Source organism: Apis laboriosa, unplaced genomic scaffold, assembly GCF_014066325.1.
Source record: "Apis laboriosa isolate Shangri-la unplaced genomic scaffold, ASM1406632v1 scaffold49_cov149, whole genome shotgun sequence".
NCBI lineage: Eukaryota > Metazoa > Arthropoda > Insecta > Hymenoptera > Apidae > Apis > Apis laboriosa.
This window is the reverse complement of record NW_025223500.1, coordinates 1,770,427-1,789,322: the sequence shown is the minus strand read 5'-3', so window position 1 is coordinate 1,789,322 and position 18,896 is coordinate 1,770,427. Positions and strand designations below refer to the sequence as shown.

The window sequence follows — 18,896 nt, the reverse complement described above, 5'->3', positions numbered from 1 at the left end:
TTTTATCAAATTAAATTATATTAGTAATACGTATTGCGTTTCTAAATATATCTATATATCATATTTATATATTTCTGTTTTTCCAAAATTATACTCGAGAATGATAACATTTTTTTATAATACAGCCTTCTTAAAAAATTTTTTTTTGTGTTACATTCGTGTTACATATGTTTTGATATATTTCGATATATTGCGGAATCATTTCTTTCATTCCTCATTGATAGTCAAAATTATAAATTGTCAACTTATTATTATTAATATTCATAATGATTAGAAATTTTATTTATTCTAGAAGTATGCAATTTAAGTATATATTTCTTTTCATAGGAATAAAATGCTATATATTTATCATATATATTATTTTAGTATTTTAATATTATTATAATTAGTAATTTTTCAATGGTTGAATTATATATTTTTTTTTTACTCATTTATTTGATGATTATAGATTCATGGTATATGTAACTCATATAATGATTTTTTAAAATGAAAATGGTGTTTGATTATCGTTTTATTTTAATGACCGATTAATTTTATACATTTATTTGAAAATTTTTATTTTTTTTATATGGATTACTACTAATTTATCTAATTTCAAAGACAGGAAAAATTTCAATATGGATGCCATAATACTTTTTCAAAAAAAGTTTGATATTTTGTTTGAATATATATTAATTTTGGGTATATATATTAATTTTGTTTTTATTTGATATTTTTTATTATTTCAAAATTTTTTTATTTTATTTTATATAATAAACATTCATCAAATATTAATAATTCTGATAAATAATAATTTTTTTATATATGAAATTTTTTTATTCATTGATAATAATCAATCAATTTGTAGTTTTAAAAAAATGGTAATATTTTTTGAAACAAATATTCGATTAAAAGAAGGATATTATAAAAAAAAGTTTGCTTTTTTTTCTATAAATTTTTTATTTCCATTACTAATACAGTTTTGTGATCGCGCAATGTAATCTTTAGATTTATATTATATATCGAAATATAAATTATTATATCTATTCGTTCTTATTTAAATAATATATTATTTTCATAATTTATTGAATTCTGTAATTATATTTCTTTTTTTTGATCAAATCTTATCAAATAAGAATATTTTCATAACATACATATATGTACATTTTTTTTGAGGATAAAATGAATAATATCTATGTAACGGTAAATCGCAAAGGGCGTAAAAAACATTCTGTTTTTTCGGTCCATATTTCAGAACGAAATTCAAAAAAAAATAAAACAATAGTGCAATTGAAACAATATTGTGATTAAACATAACCAACTGTAATAACGACAGTAAAACGACAATAAAAATATTTTGCTTTTGGATATAGAAAGTTTCTGAGGTACATATATATTATTTATTATGATTTATATTTATATAGATATATATCTATATATCTATATATCTATATATCATATATATACTATTCTATGTACAAAAATATTTACAATTTTTTGCCAATAATGTGATTCACTTATATATACTTCATTATCAATATTGTTGTACTATTATGATATGTATAAAAGTATAATAGTAATAATAATCATATGATAATTGTCCATAAAATAATTATTTCATAAAAATACGAAATAGCTTACATAATTAAAATAAATTAATAGACATAATTACATTTGATATTATTAATACCGTTGATAAAAGCGGTATAGTGAGATAATAAGATTGCTTAGGTATTATTTAATAATAGTTTATATGTTGAATTCTAATAATTGAGACATTTTAGAAATAAGAAAGTCTTATTCAGAATCGTACAAGATGCGCTAGAACTAATTTTTTCTTTGGTAAAAAATTCCCTGACAAATTTCCTTAGCCATAAAATGCAGTTTTATTAAATGCAGTTAAATGAATAGATATCATCGTTTATATTTAAATTTAGGATTTCACTATATCGCTTTCAATGACTATACATGCTTATTAATTTTATTACTATAAGTGACAGTAATATAATGGCATGTTATATTCTTGTACTCATTAATATTTCTGATTCGTTTTCAAAGGCTATTAAGTGATCATTTTCAATGAGCAAATTGCCAGTTGATCATCCGGAGCTTTTCCAAAGGGTTTCGAACCATCCGGGGCACAATACCTATTTACTTGATAAGTCAACATTGTTTCGTATCCGAACACGTCTATTCCAAGTTGCTGTTGCATAAAGATAATAATAATAAAATTATCTCTTTTTAAATAAAAATTAATAAATTAATAAAGTCAAATATAAAGTTATTAGTAAAAATAATAAAAAAATGTGGCTCTTAAGCTTTATTTTTAGTAAATTTTAATAGAAATTTAAAAATTTTAATAAGAAAAAATTTTAATGATTCTAAAGTGTTTTTTTTTCTTATATATTAAATTTATTATTACCTGTGTTAATGGACTTGTATTTGTAGTGAAAATACCAGCATATTCTTTCCTTTTAGCCAATTGCAAACAATATTCTTCCATCTCTTTCATCATAATTACATTTTCAGCCGGATTTAAATCACTGCTTGTTGTCATCATGAAATTGTGAATAATCTGACCCTTTCCTTTTGGTAATTTTCGTTCTCTAATAGGCGCCTCTAGATATTCCAAGAATTCGAAAACAATCATCAATTTAGAATCAAGGATTAATTCAGGCTCATCCCAGAGATCAAAATTCAAGCCTACTCCTATTGTTCTATTATCTTGCGACGATTTCACTACAAAACTTAAATTTTTTTCCACTAAAGAATTCCAAAGTATTTCCATCATTATTTGATAATCTTCCCTTGTTATATCTGGCATTAACCACTGTTCTAAATCTGCTTTATTGTAGAAACTTTCTGTAATAATTCTGAAACAATTTTTTTTCTCTTATATTTATAATTTATATATATTTTTCAATCTTAATAAATAGAATTATTTTAATATCATAATTTATATTAAAAATGATTTATATTAAAAATGAAAGTTATTCTTGCCATCAAAAACTATTAAAAGTATTTACAATTCTTTTGAATATTTTTTTTTTTATATCTAATTCAAATTTTTAAAAAATATTTTTTAAGATGAATTTTACATACTCTATTACATCTTTTTTATGAGAATCATTTAACATTTCAAAGATATGCTCTTCTTCGTTAAGACTATTTTCATAAACCACATCTTCAGTACTAATCTTCATTCGATCGAGCACTTCGGCCAAATTTTTTGCCGTGATAAATTCTGTAATGCCTATTTCATAACCTTGATCCCGGAGCTTCGTCACAGTGTAAATCGAATTCAAAGAATTCCCGCCAAGCTCGTAAAAATTTGCATTAAGCGTGATGTCTGCACGACCTCCACTACCAATCACGGATGCCACTGTTGGAAACAGAACTTTCGCCTTGGCGAGATCTTTCTCAAGTACATTAGTATAGTCACAATTCATGCACTGCTCGCTTTCTAAATAGAGAAATGTATAAACTAAATATAACAATTTTCAAATTTTATATAAACATATATTGGTATAGTTTATCTTATGATAGATTTTTAGATAATAATTAGATTAGTGAAAATTGTAAGTTCATTTTGCCTACATTAAAATACTATCGTTGATTATCTAATATAAATATTTTTTTTTATAATTGTTGCAATTATGCGATATTAAATTTAAAGTTACTAATGTATTACCATTGACATTAGAAGATTCATAGTATTTCAATAATGCTTGACGATCAGTCTTCCCATTTGTTAAAAGTGGTATATTTTCCACGATGATAACTCGTGGTAACATGTATACAGGTAGCATAGATTGTAGAAACGTTTCTATTTTTGATATGCAAATGGACGAATCTTTTGCAATAGTTACAAAAGCAACTAGACTCTGAAAATCGATATATCATTTTTTTATAATCAATAAATGAAATCTTATAAATTGTGAATTGAAAAAATCAAACAAAAAAAAATATCAAATTAATAATACCTGTGACAATTCACCGGGTTTATAACAAAGAACAACCACTCCATTTATTTCAGATATCCTAGATATTGCTTTTTCTACTTCCGTAAGATCCACACGATGTCCCCTAACTTTAATTTGCGAATCTACACGTCCTTCGTACATAATCACACCTTTTGATATTTTGGCATAATCACCGGTGCAATAAATCCTTGAATATTCTTTTTAACATGCAAATAATTAAGTTATTTTTTTATAGATTTTTAAATCTTCCAATAAAAAATAATAAATAAAAATAATAAATACATTTTTCGTTATTATATATTTTTAGAAAAAATATTTTTAATAAATATTTTATAATATATATTTCTCATTAATCGTTTTAAATAATAAAATATATTCTTCACAATTAATGAACACTACATAAAAAAAAATTATGTACATATTTTTTTAATATAAATATATTAAAAAAAGATTCTAATATTATATATTTATATTAACAGAATTCTCATAATTCTCAAGAAATTTTCTTTCTTATCTATTTATTATATTTATAATTGTATAAATATATTTAGTTCATTGTTTCCCTGTTATTTCTTACTTTTATTTGATTAATAACTCGTTATTATTGAAACGAATTTATTGAAAATGATTCATTAAAATGATTCATGATCGTTGATGATATGAAAAAAAAAAATAACAAAAAATTATTATATCTAAATGAATTATTTTCAAATAAAATAAAATCAAAAAAAGTTATATTCCAAAAAAAGTACATTATGTAGTCGGTGAAAAAAATGAATAAGAACATTTGCTAAATTATGTGTTACTGTTAATTAAGTAAAAAAATAATAATTGTTATAAAATAGATTGTTTAAGTGATAGAATATATAAAAAAAAATGGTGATATTTTTACCTAAATCGATCGCATAAGGATTGTCTTGAAACTTGCGGGATTCATTATTGTGAATATAGCCCGTTGCAAGATTTCTGCCGGCAACTATTAATTCTCCAATTTCTCCTTGCGGTACTAGTCGCATTTCTTTGTTGACGATATAAATAATGCAATTGTCTAATGGTTTTCCTGTAATTAGACATTTTATTAGACATTTGTCTTCGAACTTAATTAATAAATAAAATAAACATTAATAAATTTTAAATTTATTATTGTAAATTAATTTATTATTGTAAAAAATATTATTGTAAAAAATATTTACAATAAGAATCTAATGCAAATAATTTTATTACGTTAATTAATTATAAAGTTAGATTTCGCAGATTCGCAAAATTTTCAATCTTTTCTTTTTATTTTCAATTTTATATTTTTCAATGATTTTTTGATACCATAAGATCACTAATTTTTTTAATTTTTAAGATCACTATATTTCTTTAATACTAGAACTTTAAAACTTTAAATTAATATCGAGCTACAATAATTTATAGAATTTATTCCAGATAATCAATAAAGATTAAATGATGATATCTGAGGTTTTTCAACATCATAACTTTTTTTTTTTTTGCGAAACTTTTATTTTTGGTTTATTCAATTTATGTTGCTGCATTATTTGTTCAAATGCGGCAACTCATTGGCAGCACATACCCAACACTACCATAATGATGCAAATTTATATATTCTATGATTGACAATATTTTTAATAATTCGTTTACAAACGACATTGAAATGAAAATTTTCAAGCAAAGGAAAAAATTGTTTGAAATCAATCGTCAAAAATCAGCATTATTGATTGATTTATAGAATATCCTATAAATATTTAATATATGAATGATTGTAATTCAAGCTATATTAAAAATAAATAAATATTATATTTGTATATTATATTTTCATAAAATAAATAAAACATAAAATGTTAGTTTTGCTAAGAATAATTTTCATGTTTTTAATAATCATATAATAAAAAAACTGAAAATGAATATTTTCTGAAAAAAAATTGCAATTTTCCATTTACCAATTGGTACTTTTTCTGCTGACTGTAGTTGCTTCCGATTGGTCAAAAGATGATAGGTAACATCTCCCATAATCTCTGTACTTCCATAAAAATTTGCTAAAATTTTACTGTCATTCTCAAATGTGGCGAAAAATTGATCTGCTAAAGAAATTGGCAATGTCTCTCCAGAGCATACCCAAAGTCTTAACGAACGTAGAATATCATCCTTGTTCTAAACATAATTGATGAATATTGAATTAGTTAAATTTGTTATTTATTGATAATTATTCAATAAATATCGTGATTTAAAAGACATATTGAAAATATATAAATTATTGAATTGCCTTATTTTAATCGTTAAATGTATGATATACAGTATGAAAATAAATTGAAAGAGTAGTATAATTATATACTATTTTCTTTAATGTTTAAATCTGAAGCAAATATTATTTGTCATTTACATTTGGATATAAATGAAATATTTATTTTCTGTTTCATTGAAATACAATAAATATCAAAAATAACTATATATATTTTATTTCTTTTATTTTTATTCTTTAGATGAAAATAGAATTTTTCATATTTTATTTAATATATTGTTTATAAAAATATTAAAATTAAAAACTTATTATTCGAATTATTATTATTATTATTATTATTATTATCATTAAAACACTACTTTTTTATATTTCAATGAAATATAATTAAAAATAAGTTAAAAAATAATGTTAAAAAATATATATTTGAAATATTATTATAAAGAGAAATTTATTTACAAAATCCTATGAATCATTTGAAGAAATAAAAATATTTATTTATTTTAAAAATCTATTTTTTTACACACTCATATATAGATATGTATATAATTTTATTTGATTATTAGATATAAAAATTTTAATTAATTTGCATTTTATTTTTTATGAGATAAAGATTTTTTTTTTAATATAAACAAATTCTTTTCTTTATATTAATTATATGATTAATTCTTTTATATTATTACACAGTTAATCCTTTTATCATATAAAATATGAAATGTAATTTATATTACATATTTTATATTTAATTTTATTTTTCTATAATACAATATATCATTTATTTTTTTTTATATTTCATATTCTATTTTTTATTTAATTTACATTTTATATTTTTTGTCAAAGACGATCAATGCTTTTTACACATAAAAATGTAAAAATAAAATTGAACTGTTGAAAAAATTAAATAATTTAATCGCAATTCGTATCATGTAGACTGTATACATATTAAAATGATCAATATTAATATTTTACTGAATTAACTGAATTATTTAACTCAATTAAAAGTAAAAAGAAATAAATAAATTTTGAATAAATTCAAAAATATATTATAAAAATATAAATTTTAAATTAAATGTAAATCACATGATTTTATGAAATATATGAATTAGAAATGGTTAGAAATTTGATTTTTAGATTAATGAAACTTGGAATTCGAAATTCTCGAAATTTTCAAAACTTTCGAAACTCTCGAAATTTAAAATATTTCTTTTTATTCCATTTTATTTATTTTAAAGAGAAAATAAGTATTTACCTATTTTTTGTTAGATATTATTAAAATCTTAATAAATTTTCAAACTCATGAAAGTTTCTTACTTAATTAATAGTAACCAATAATATTATATTAATATAATATAAATAATATTTATTTTATTTTTTTTTATATAAATTATTTTAATGAATTGATAAAATCATAATTACATATATAATAATGTTAATCTAAAATTTATTATTTATCCAGCTTTCAATATCAAATAGTTTTGAGATTCGAAAATTCAAGATTAATTCATATTTATAGAAGTAATTACATAGATAAAATATCAAATTTAAACAAATTATTAATTTAATAATTTTTTAATATAATTAATTTTTATGTTTTTTTTCTGTTATCTTATTATTTTCTTGATAATAATGGAAATAAGAAACCTATGTGAATTTCGAAGTAACGTGGAAAATGCTTCCATTGTGAATAAATCTGATACATAAAGATTGCGCTTATTGAAAGGGACGTATATTATATCTGATATATTAATCTTTATTGAAGGTGCTTAGAAATAGTCTGAGCATAAAAAATCATAAGGAAAAAAATATAAGAGATAAAAACTTGAGATAAAAATAAGAATGTACGTGGATTTACATGTTTAATCGAAGCGTCTAAGTGAGATGATATGATCTAAGATCCGTTGATGTGTTGTAATAATTGGTATATTGCTTACTTGTAAACTGAGATACATTAACATGGAGTGCAATAAGGATGGGACCAGTACCAATCGCTGAATCTGAAATTATTTTATATATATTAAATGTATAAAATTTTGTAATTAAAAAATGTTTTACAGAAACATTATAGAAATAATATAAAAATATAAAATAATATATATATAAAAATTATATTATTATACAATATAGAATAATATTATTTTTATTGTTATTATTATTATTATTAATAAAATTATAAAATAATATATATTAATAATATAAAATATATAAATTTCTATAAATATTATTAAGAAATTTTTTTTAAAATAAATTAAAGTTAGAGATCATAAAAAATAAAATTTCTGAAATTATCTGAAATTATTATTAAATTATTAAGAAATTATTAGAAACTATGTTGAAATTATTAAAAAATATCTTAAAAAATAAAATTTTGTAATTAATAAAAAATAAGTATCATACTTAATGTACAAATATTATTTTTTTAATCTTATAGAAATCTTTATAATAATAATAATGTTAATAAAATCAAAAATTAGAGTTACAAAACTTTTTGTAACTAAATATGTTATCTTTATTTTTTTCTTTTAATTTTTTTCTTTTTCATTTTTTGTTGTTTTTTATTCTTGTTTAAAATTCTTTTTTTTCTTTTATATGAATTTCTTTCTTTTATTTCTTTTTTTTCTAAATAAAAAATTTGCAAAAAATCTATTTTTAAATATATATATTTTCCTACCTTATGTTCTTCCAGTACAGACACAAATCTCTCTGGATCCTTGGTAACATGTTTGGGAACAACCACCAGTGTACGTCCTTGCAACAAAGGTCCCCAAATTTCAGATACACTATCCACAAATGTCAAAGATGTCTTAAAAATGCAATTTTTTTCGTCCTTTGCATAAGGTAATTCCTGCCATTGCCATTCCAATCGATTCAATATAGTTGCGTGTGATAGAAGTACTCCTATCATTAAGAAAAGATTAAGAAAATTTAATATTTTAAAACGATAAAAATTATTTTAAAAAACCATAACATACAAAAAAGAATAACGAATAATAAATAACAAAATAACAAAATGAAAGAAAAAGTAAATAATTTGAATAATAATGTCTTGCAATTTGATCATAACGAATAGTTTTTGGATAATTGAGATTAGAAATTGAAACAAATATAAAAGTTGATAAAAATGTGGATTAAGTTACAAACAATTTAATTTTGCATTGCATAAAGCAAGATAATGTTATCAGTCCATGAAATTAATTATTATTACCTTTAGGTATGCCTGTGCTTCCAGAAGTATATAAAACAATGGCAGTGTTTTCAGGATTTTCTTCAACTTTCAAATTTTCTTTTTCTTCATTTTTAGATTGCTTTAACAATTGTTCATAGGTGATCGTGTTTGTTCCTTCGTAAAGTGATAAATCCGCTGAAAAATAATATTTTTTAGACACTTAAAATATATTTATATACTAGCATCCTTGTTGAACTTGTAATGTAATGTTTAAGATTTTCAAGTTCGGAAAATCTAAGTGAAAAAAAATTAATGTGGAATCTCGTAATAAATGACAAATGAAATAAATAAATAAATTATATTTTAATATTGAAAATTTAATAAAATTATTCAATTGTCGATCTTAGTGTTTTAAACATTTTTTGATATATATAGAATACTAAATTTGAGAAAAAGAGTACTTAAGAGTTAAAAAAATAAAAAATTTTAAATCAATGATGGATTCTTTTTACATCAAAACTTGATTTGTAATATAAAAATTCAATTTAATAATTCATAATAAAAATTTATTTAATTTAAAATGAGATTGAAAAATTGATTTTCTTATTTTTACAGTAACATTACGGTTGTGCCTGATCTACACATGGTTTTAATTGGCAGAATATTGATTTATCTTATATATATATCTCTCGATATTTAAATCGAAGGATTTTAGAAATAGTTTAATTAATGCGACTATGAAGTACAATTTACAACGTGCAATAAATGAACGAGTCATGCTCAGAAAGTTTTTCAGACATGAATCGAAAGGGATCGATTCGTTCTCTCGACCTTAAAGATCCAACATGGTGATCTGCATAGGCGACAAGGTTCTTCCGTTTACTGCTTGAAGGAAAAATCGTTTCAAAGTATATTATAAACGGATCTACATATTTTCCTTTTTTCCTCTTCGTCTATTCTTTTTTCTCTCTTTTTTATCCGGATATTTTCATGATTTGCATTTCTAAGAATACGTTGCAGGTGAGAATGAGATTTATATATAATTTCTTATAAGAAATGAAATTTTGTTTTCGAATTCATATCAAATATGCAATGCACTAATTTAAATTTTACTTCGAACTTAAAATTAGATCGAATTTGTTCGACAAGTTCTATTTCAAATTTGATTTTGAATATGTTTTTGTTAAATATATTATCATGTATAAATCATTGAATCATTTAAAAGATTTTTAACAATTTTACAGATTATATTCATTGTTAATATTTCAAAAAATATTTATTATATACATACCCTTGCTTTCCAAGTTTTTTTTCTATATTGGTTCTATACTGTCTAACTATGGAGGAAGACATTAACTGCAAAAAAATGTAAAACGAATTTTTTTGTATTTTTTATATCTAGATAGTTTTTATATCTTAGTTTGATGATAAATAACAATAAAATAATAAAATGAGAATGTCTTGCAAAAAAAAAAAGAAAATAAAAATAATAAAACGTTTAAAGAAAATGTATTAAATATATAACATAATATAAGATAATATATATGTAATATATATGTAAGATATAGTAAATATATAACATATATATAAAAAGAATAATAACTGTATTATAAAGTAATATTAATAGCTTAAGCTTGATTAAAGTTTACATCGATTTTTCAATAGATGCTATTTTTCTCCATAGTTAGTAAGTATACGTTTAAATAACGTTTAAAAATTATTCAACGAAGAATTTAAATCTCGGTTTACAAGGTGTTAGAAAATTCATTTATAAGAAAAAAAATTTCGCATTTACTTTCTTGCTCGATCACCACCACAAAAGGTTTTGCTTCTTCTAAAATATGTTTCATCCTGACCATAGGGAATTCTGCGTCCAAGGGCAAATATGCCATACCGGCCTTCAATATGGCAATCAGCACGGTCGGTAACTGATGCGAGGGTTTCATGCATACCGCTACAAATGATTTTGATGCACTTTCTGATTTCTCAAGTTTTTGAAAAACCCTGGCCAATTTATTGGTTATCTCGTTCAATTTTTCATAAGAAATTACATATTCCTGGTCATTGTCATCTGTGTTAAATTGAAAAAACGAAATAGAGTTATCAACAGAGTTAAAAGAAAGTACGGTAATTATTTAGAAAAGGAATTTTCTTACCGATTGTAAATTTTTAAATATATAGAAAACACGAATAGAAAAAAATGTAAGATTTTGAATGAATTTTTTCCATGCATATAATTGCTACTTGAATTTTCCAAGATATATTGAAAAAGATTTCTATTATTACTTTTAATTACTATTAATTATTATATTTTAAAAAAGATTATTATTATTGTATATATTTATATGTTTCATAAGTATCTTCATATTACCCTAATAAATGTTACGTAAATAATTAGCACGTATCTAATAGAACCGATTAAAAAGCTATTTCCTCGTGTATTCTTAATAAGTTTGAAATATAGCCGAATTTGAGCATTTCATGGATTTTTCGAATAATAAATAATGAAAATAAAATAAAACAATATTTAAATAAAGTTATAACATTTTATATATAATTTAACATTTTTTTTTATATTTTATTTTTGCATTTCTTAATCCAAAGGATCTTTGATCTACGATAAGTATACTGATATTAGGTCACCCATTATTTTGGATACTAATTGTGATATATTTATAATAAATTGATAATATAAATTAATATAATTTATAAGTTGGATACATTTTATGCAAAGTAGCAATTTTTTTTGTAAATATTTTTAAAATTATCGAGCAATTGTTATATATATAGGAAAAAATTATTCAAAATTTCGTTCATGATATTTAAAAATCGAAGTAAGTAAAATATACTCTCTTTTATAATTTTTATTATGGATATATACGAAAATCAGTTTTTAAAAATTTAAAAAATTTTTTTTAGAATAATTATAGTCTTTTTATTCTTTTAATATTAAATTATTATTAATATAATTTATAAAATCTAATTCTTTAAATCGTGTTTTCTTATGTTTAATCCATTAAGTTATAATAAATATTTTTTTTAATTTTGACAAATACAAAATCATTATTATAGTATAATTAAAAATTATCATATATATAATTAAAATTTTATATTTATTTTTCTGAAACTATTAATTTCTGAAACAATTAATTTTTTGATATCATGATATAAAAATTTTATAATGATAATAAAATTATACTATATATAGTGTTAAGGTAGTTAAGTTATTTATACCAAGAACTTGTAATACAGGAAATAATTTCAATTTCGATATTACTATGTAATATCATTTAATAGTAGAATGTTCTATGATATCTATAATTAGAATCTCGATTTCTGTTAAATTATTCGCATTTAAATATTATTACTTGTAAAAAACATTCATAAATTAACACGAAAGTAATCAATTTCTTTTATTTACACCTTACAGAACTCTTTTATCTATTTTTTTACATACGATTCTTTTTTCTTCTATGATCAATAATATGATTGATAAATACCTTTATAATAGATTGCCAGTTGATTGGAATAATTTACTGCTGTCTGAGTGAATAATTCATGAAGTAAATTTTTTTCTTTTCCATTATTAACTCTTTGTCGGCCTTTTAACACCGATTGTTGAAGTATGGTGCCCATCTGGAATTAATATTACTTTTAATGAAGCTATAAGTATTAAAATTTTTATACAATAAAATCTTTATACAATATGTTCCAAAAATATTGGAAAAATTAGAGATTCCTGAGGTAATTTCAAGTAATATTTTCCTTTGCAAAAACATTCGTCATCCATCGTTTCGGCTTTATTAATGAATCATTAATAAAAAACATTAACCAATCACGAAGTAAGTAGTCTAATCGAACCGCGATAGTAGCTGCTTATGTATCATGAACACGAAAAAATTTGATATCAAAATAATATAAAATACTTGAATAATTTTATCAAGCATGAATTTATTTATATATATAAATTGAGAATTTAATAATAAAATTTTAATTCATATTGAAAATGATTTTTTATCTAATTTTTTATCTAATTCTATTATCACAATCGATATAAATAGCATTTATCGATAATTTAATACATATCTTCCATTAAAAGAAATAATTAATTCCAAGAATTCTCATGCAACTAAGAAGCATTTATCGCAAACATGATTCATCGATATGAGAATCTCAAATCCTAAACGACGACAAACAAAGCACAACTAATCTATTCACGTAAATCCCAAGTGTTTTCTCAATTAGTAAAAGATTGACGATTCCTATAGGGAAAATCAATCGAATAAAAAACTAGTAGTGAGAATAGTTAATTGTTTCTTTTCGATTCTCTAATTAGGATATAACGAATTTTCGAGGATATGCTCCTTAAAACTTCTAAAATGCTGTTCTTAATTTTTTTTAAATAGAATTTTATACATTTTCTATTTGTTTTTATATTTATTTATATAGAATAACCTATTACGAGTAATTCACTCTTATTCAATCGGAATTTCTTGTATCTATTTGAAAAATTTTCAAATTTAATTTATTAGAAAATGAAACTTCGAATGAAAAAATTTTATTCTTTCTTTTTTATTTATTTTTACATATATTTTATCAATTGTACTATCAGTTACATATATTATAAATATTTCGATTTATAAGTTTTCACAATAAAATTGGAAAAGATTCAACAATATTACAATATATCTTGAAAATTAAATAAATGTTTTGTATAAGATACTTTATTTAAAAAAAGCAAAAATTTATTTGAAATATTTTTTTATATAATTAAAAAATTATCGAATTTCTTTAATTAACATGGAGCTCATCAAATTTAAATAATAATAATAAATCAGATAATTTTTAGGTTTAAAAATTTTTTCAAAACATTTTTTCGCCATAGGAAATTATATAGAAAAGAACTATTATCTTACAAGTGTATTGTGAGATAAATAAAAAAACTGAAGCAAATAATGCCGGAACCATTCACTGATTTCATCACATCCAACAAAGAAAATTAATATGTAATAAGCTCTATCGCATTCGGTAGCGATGATTGATGTATAACCTTCGATGTAACAAGAAACAGAGTATGTACAAGTATGTACTGACTTATATACTTGTATATAATATACCTTGACATAATTGGATTTTGTGCGCGAAAGTCGATATCGGCCTTCGATTTGTCAATTTAACAAAATTCGATTTTGTTTTTCGATTATAACTCGAGATGAAAGGAAGTCGAGAGTGGGTGTTCATCTTTGACACTTTAATAGCGATGTTTCGAGAAAAAATATATTTGATTAAATTATATTTAATTCAAATGTTACTATATAAATATTAGTATAATTTGAATTTTCCCGCCAATTGATTATTTTTAAATATTCGATCATTTTATTAATCATTCTTTTTGCTGATTTTTGTTAATAAATTGATATTTTTCGTTATCTTATATTTTTTTCTTTTTACTAATTTTTTCTACTCATAAGTAATGTTTTATTTTTAAAAAAATTTCTATTGATATATTTATTTTTTTTATTATTTTATTATTTTTTATTATTTTATGTATATATTTTTTTAACATATAACGTTTTATTATGATAATTTATTCTATTAATATAACGTTAATTAGAAAAGAGAACAATCAATTAAATTTAAATAATTCATTATATTATTATAATTTATTTAGATTATATTTATATATTCTAATTATATATTGTAATATTCATATGTTTAAATCATAATATACATTTATATTAAAAAAATATAAAAAAGTTAATAAATCTCTTTGTAAAAAAAAATCAATAAAATATGATGATGCTTAATTTTCGGGAAAATTCAAAAATAAAAATAAAAGATCAAAATAAATCAAAATTCTTGAATATTTCTTGAATCTTCAACTTTTGTCTAATAATTTCTTTTAATTATATTCTTATCAATGATAGTAACATGACAACAATATATTATATCAATTATTAAATTTTAGAATCAAAAAATGCAATTTAAAATATTATCATTATTATAATATTTATTGCATGAATACTATAATATATAACATATATAATAATATTGTATAATAGGTACATATAATATTATATATCATATATTATATATTAATATTGATAACAAATAAAGTAAAATTAAAAAAAAATATGATATTGCACAAAGTTAAAATTATTTCATAAGTGAAGTTGAAATTTTCCCACATAGGTATAACAATGGTAATGTTTAGCAATTCTTGTGTTACAGAATGCAATTCTTTTCAATGTATTTCATACGGTTCTTTAATTTTTTATTGAAGTCTACGTGCTATTATTCTATTCGTTATCCTATATATCAGAAATATGAAAGAAAAAAAAAAAAAGAAAAAGAGTTCTATTGTTGAATCACAATTTTCTAATCGTGAACGTGATCGTTACAGTTTTATATTCATACCGACGATGCAGTAAAGAAACGCGTGAAACTCTTACACAACGGGTATACATTTTGTAACCATTAGAAAGAAATAAAAAATACACGTTCCACAGGTATGAAAGTGTCTGGCCGTATATAATGCATATACACATATATATGTAGAATAGAAATTCATTGTTTTAATGAAAAATATGAGTGTTTTTCAAAACAATTTTTTAGATTAATTTTAACTATTTTTAATAATCTATTTTGTTTCAATAATTTTTTATTAAATAATTGTTAATTGAAATTTTGTATACACCTTTTTATTAAATTAATAAATCTTTATTATACAATAGAATATTGATTAATTAATTAAAATAATGGAGTTTCGAAGACAATTTTTATAAATTATAATAATATTAATTAATTTTTAAACAATTGCTTATCGAATTATTATTATTTTTTAGATAAAGTTTTCTATTTCTTTAAAAATTTAATATTTCAATATCTAAATATTTTTTCTATTCAAATATGATGTTTTTTTTTTGATAATAATATCAATATTAATATCAAATATTAAATTTATAAATTAAAATTTTAATAATTCATTATTATTCGAATAACGAATTCTACGAAATATCTTATTTATTTTTATTGTATGTATATTGAATGAATAAAAATTGAATAGTAGATTCCAATTAATATAATTAAGATAATTCGAATATAATCCTCAACTGTTAATAATTTTTTTTAGTGTATTCATTATTCGCTAAAGCAGTGTTAATAAACATCGAATAATTGATTTAATTTAATTAATTATTATTTTACAATTAAATTAAAGAGATACTCATAATTAAAAAAATCGTAAGATATATATATATATTGATCAATATTTAATCAATAATAATAATTAAAAATATTTTTTTCAATCATTAATTAATTATTATTATTTTTTAATCAAAAATTAATTAAATTCTCATCTATTCGATAAAAAGTATTTTACTATATATTTATAAATTATATATTATAAATAAAAATTATATTATTTTATTCATTATATTATTCCATTCAATTTTCATCATTAACTTATTCAATCAACTTATTTTTTAAAAAAAGAATTTCTTAGAAGAAAAATAGCAGTTCTTGAAATTAAATTCTAAATAATATACGTATAAAGATCAAAAGATAAAAATGATAAAAAATATAAAGATAAAAGCGATAATATAGTATACAAATAAGATGCAGACATTAAATATAACTAATATTATGATATAACTATTAATAACTAACATTAGAGAACTATAATTGATAAAACTACTGATACTTTTAATCAAATTCCATGTCAAATAAAGAAAACATTAAATAATTTATATTAAATAAAAAAATTAAATAATCATTAACTGCGTCAAACATTTTTAAACATTGATTTATAAAATTTAATATATCTTATATCTTAAAACTTTAAAAATTAAAACTATCTTTAATTAAAAATTAATTTTAATTATCCCTTTATTTATTTCTCAAGATATATTGAATATTCTATTCTTCATCTTTTAGAATTATTATCAATCTAAATTTAGAATTTAATTTATTTTTTTTAAAATATATTATTTTCCTATCAATTTTTCCATATATTTTGAAATGTTATATATATAAAATTCTATAAATAAATATAAAGGATATAATATAAATCAGTCAATTTTTCGCTTACCTCAGAGGCGGTTTCTCTCGTTGCCCAATCTTTCGTCTACTTTCGATTTCTGTTTTTCGCGATCGAGAAATTTGATCAAATTATATGGTATAAACAAGAGCCAATGGAATATTCGAAAGACCAATCGAATTTAGGAGATAATCGACTTTCACTCCGACATCCGCTCGATTTCTTACCTAAGAGTGCAAAATATGCGTATGCATATTATATTTACAACACATACAAGTTCTTCTCGATAGTTTCTTCACGTTTTCTCTTCACGTTTTCCTCTTATTTTCCTTTTTTCTATTCACACTTTTTCGTGGTTTAATCACGACACACTTTTTTCTATCCGTTTTTCTTATTCCTTCTTTTAGAGAATTTCTACTTTCTAGTAGAAATTTTCGTGATGATTTTTTTCTTGCTCTTGTTGATCTTCTTCTTATCTTTAATTACGAGGATAAATTTTTCTTCTTCTTTAATCACAATCACTTTTTTCTTTTTTTTTTTTATTCAAAATTATGTATCATAATTTTCTAGATATTATTTAAAACAAATATTGAATTTATCCAATTTAATTTTTAAATTTTTATCGATTTTTGATTATGAATATTATAAATATCGTTGAACAAAGTATAATCGATCATGCACTGATTGATAGTAGCAAAAAATACAAACTAAGGGCATGCAGCGTGATATTCGTAGGTCGTAACTCGATGACCTTAAGTCTCGGTCATCACCGTCCCGATTACTCGATGAGAATGTCTCCTTCTGTTGATGTAGCATGTGCTTTTATATAGAACCGGTTACGAGGACCCTGAATTGTTCGTTGTCCCCCATTCTGCCACCACCATCTCTCTGCATCTTTTGTACCGCTGTTTTCCGCTGCCTACCACTTGCTTCTGGTCCCTTCGACACTATCACATCGACATCCACGGTTGCCTCATTACTTCCTTGATGATATCCCATGACTAGCTCCGTTTTGCTTGAACACTATAACAAAAATTGCTCAATTTTTGAATTTGTTAGTAAATTTATCAATAAAATAAAAATTAATAATATAAAATTGATAAAATATGATAAAATTCATATGTGCATATATACGTATCTTAGATTGATATGATAAATAATAACAAATGCAAAGGTAATTATCTATCAATCTTGTGCTTGTATTCTGAAGTAAGATTATTTTAAATAATCAGGTAATGTATATTTGATAATTGCTTGGAATAATTCATTAAAAATGATGTAAAAATATTATTTCAAGTAATATTATTTCACAAAATGTTTGATAAATAATTAACTATAGAACTACTAATTTTTTTATACATTCCTAAAGGCAACCGATGAAGCTTAATTGGTCATTTCTGAAATGATTTTAAACAATTTTTTCATTTGCAAAATTTTTTTTTCTGCTTTATTAACAAATTATTAACAAAAAACATTGGCCAATCACGATGCGTA

General features: G+C 21.4%; 2 protein-coding genes across 2 annotated transcripts in view; one reads left to right on the top strand and one right to left on the bottom strand.

The window, feature by feature from the left end:
- Positions 1-18,896, top strand: part of LOC122716876 (growth hormone secretagogue receptor type 1) — a 100,196-nt gene that overhangs the window by 497 nt on the left and 80,803 nt on the right. The gene's annotated exons all lie outside the window — the stretch shown is intronic.
- Positions 1,077-18,187, bottom strand: LOC122716874 (mycosubtilin synthase subunit C). The gene is made up of 13 exons (XM_043940357.1): positions 17,454-18,187; positions 12,865-13,000; positions 11,160-11,435; positions 9,404-9,559; positions 8,870-9,096; positions 8,133-8,195; positions 5,906-6,116; positions 4,855-5,022; positions 3,963-4,159; positions 3,671-3,863; positions 3,082-3,442; positions 2,402-2,852; positions 1,077-2,182 (listed from the first exon to the last, which is right to left on the bottom strand). Exons 2-13 carry the CDS (start codon positions 12,998-13,000, stop codon positions 2,042-2,044), a joined length of 2,580 nt encoding a protein of 859 aa, XP_043796292.1. The 5' UTR covers positions 17,454-18,187; the 3' UTR covers positions 1,077-2,041.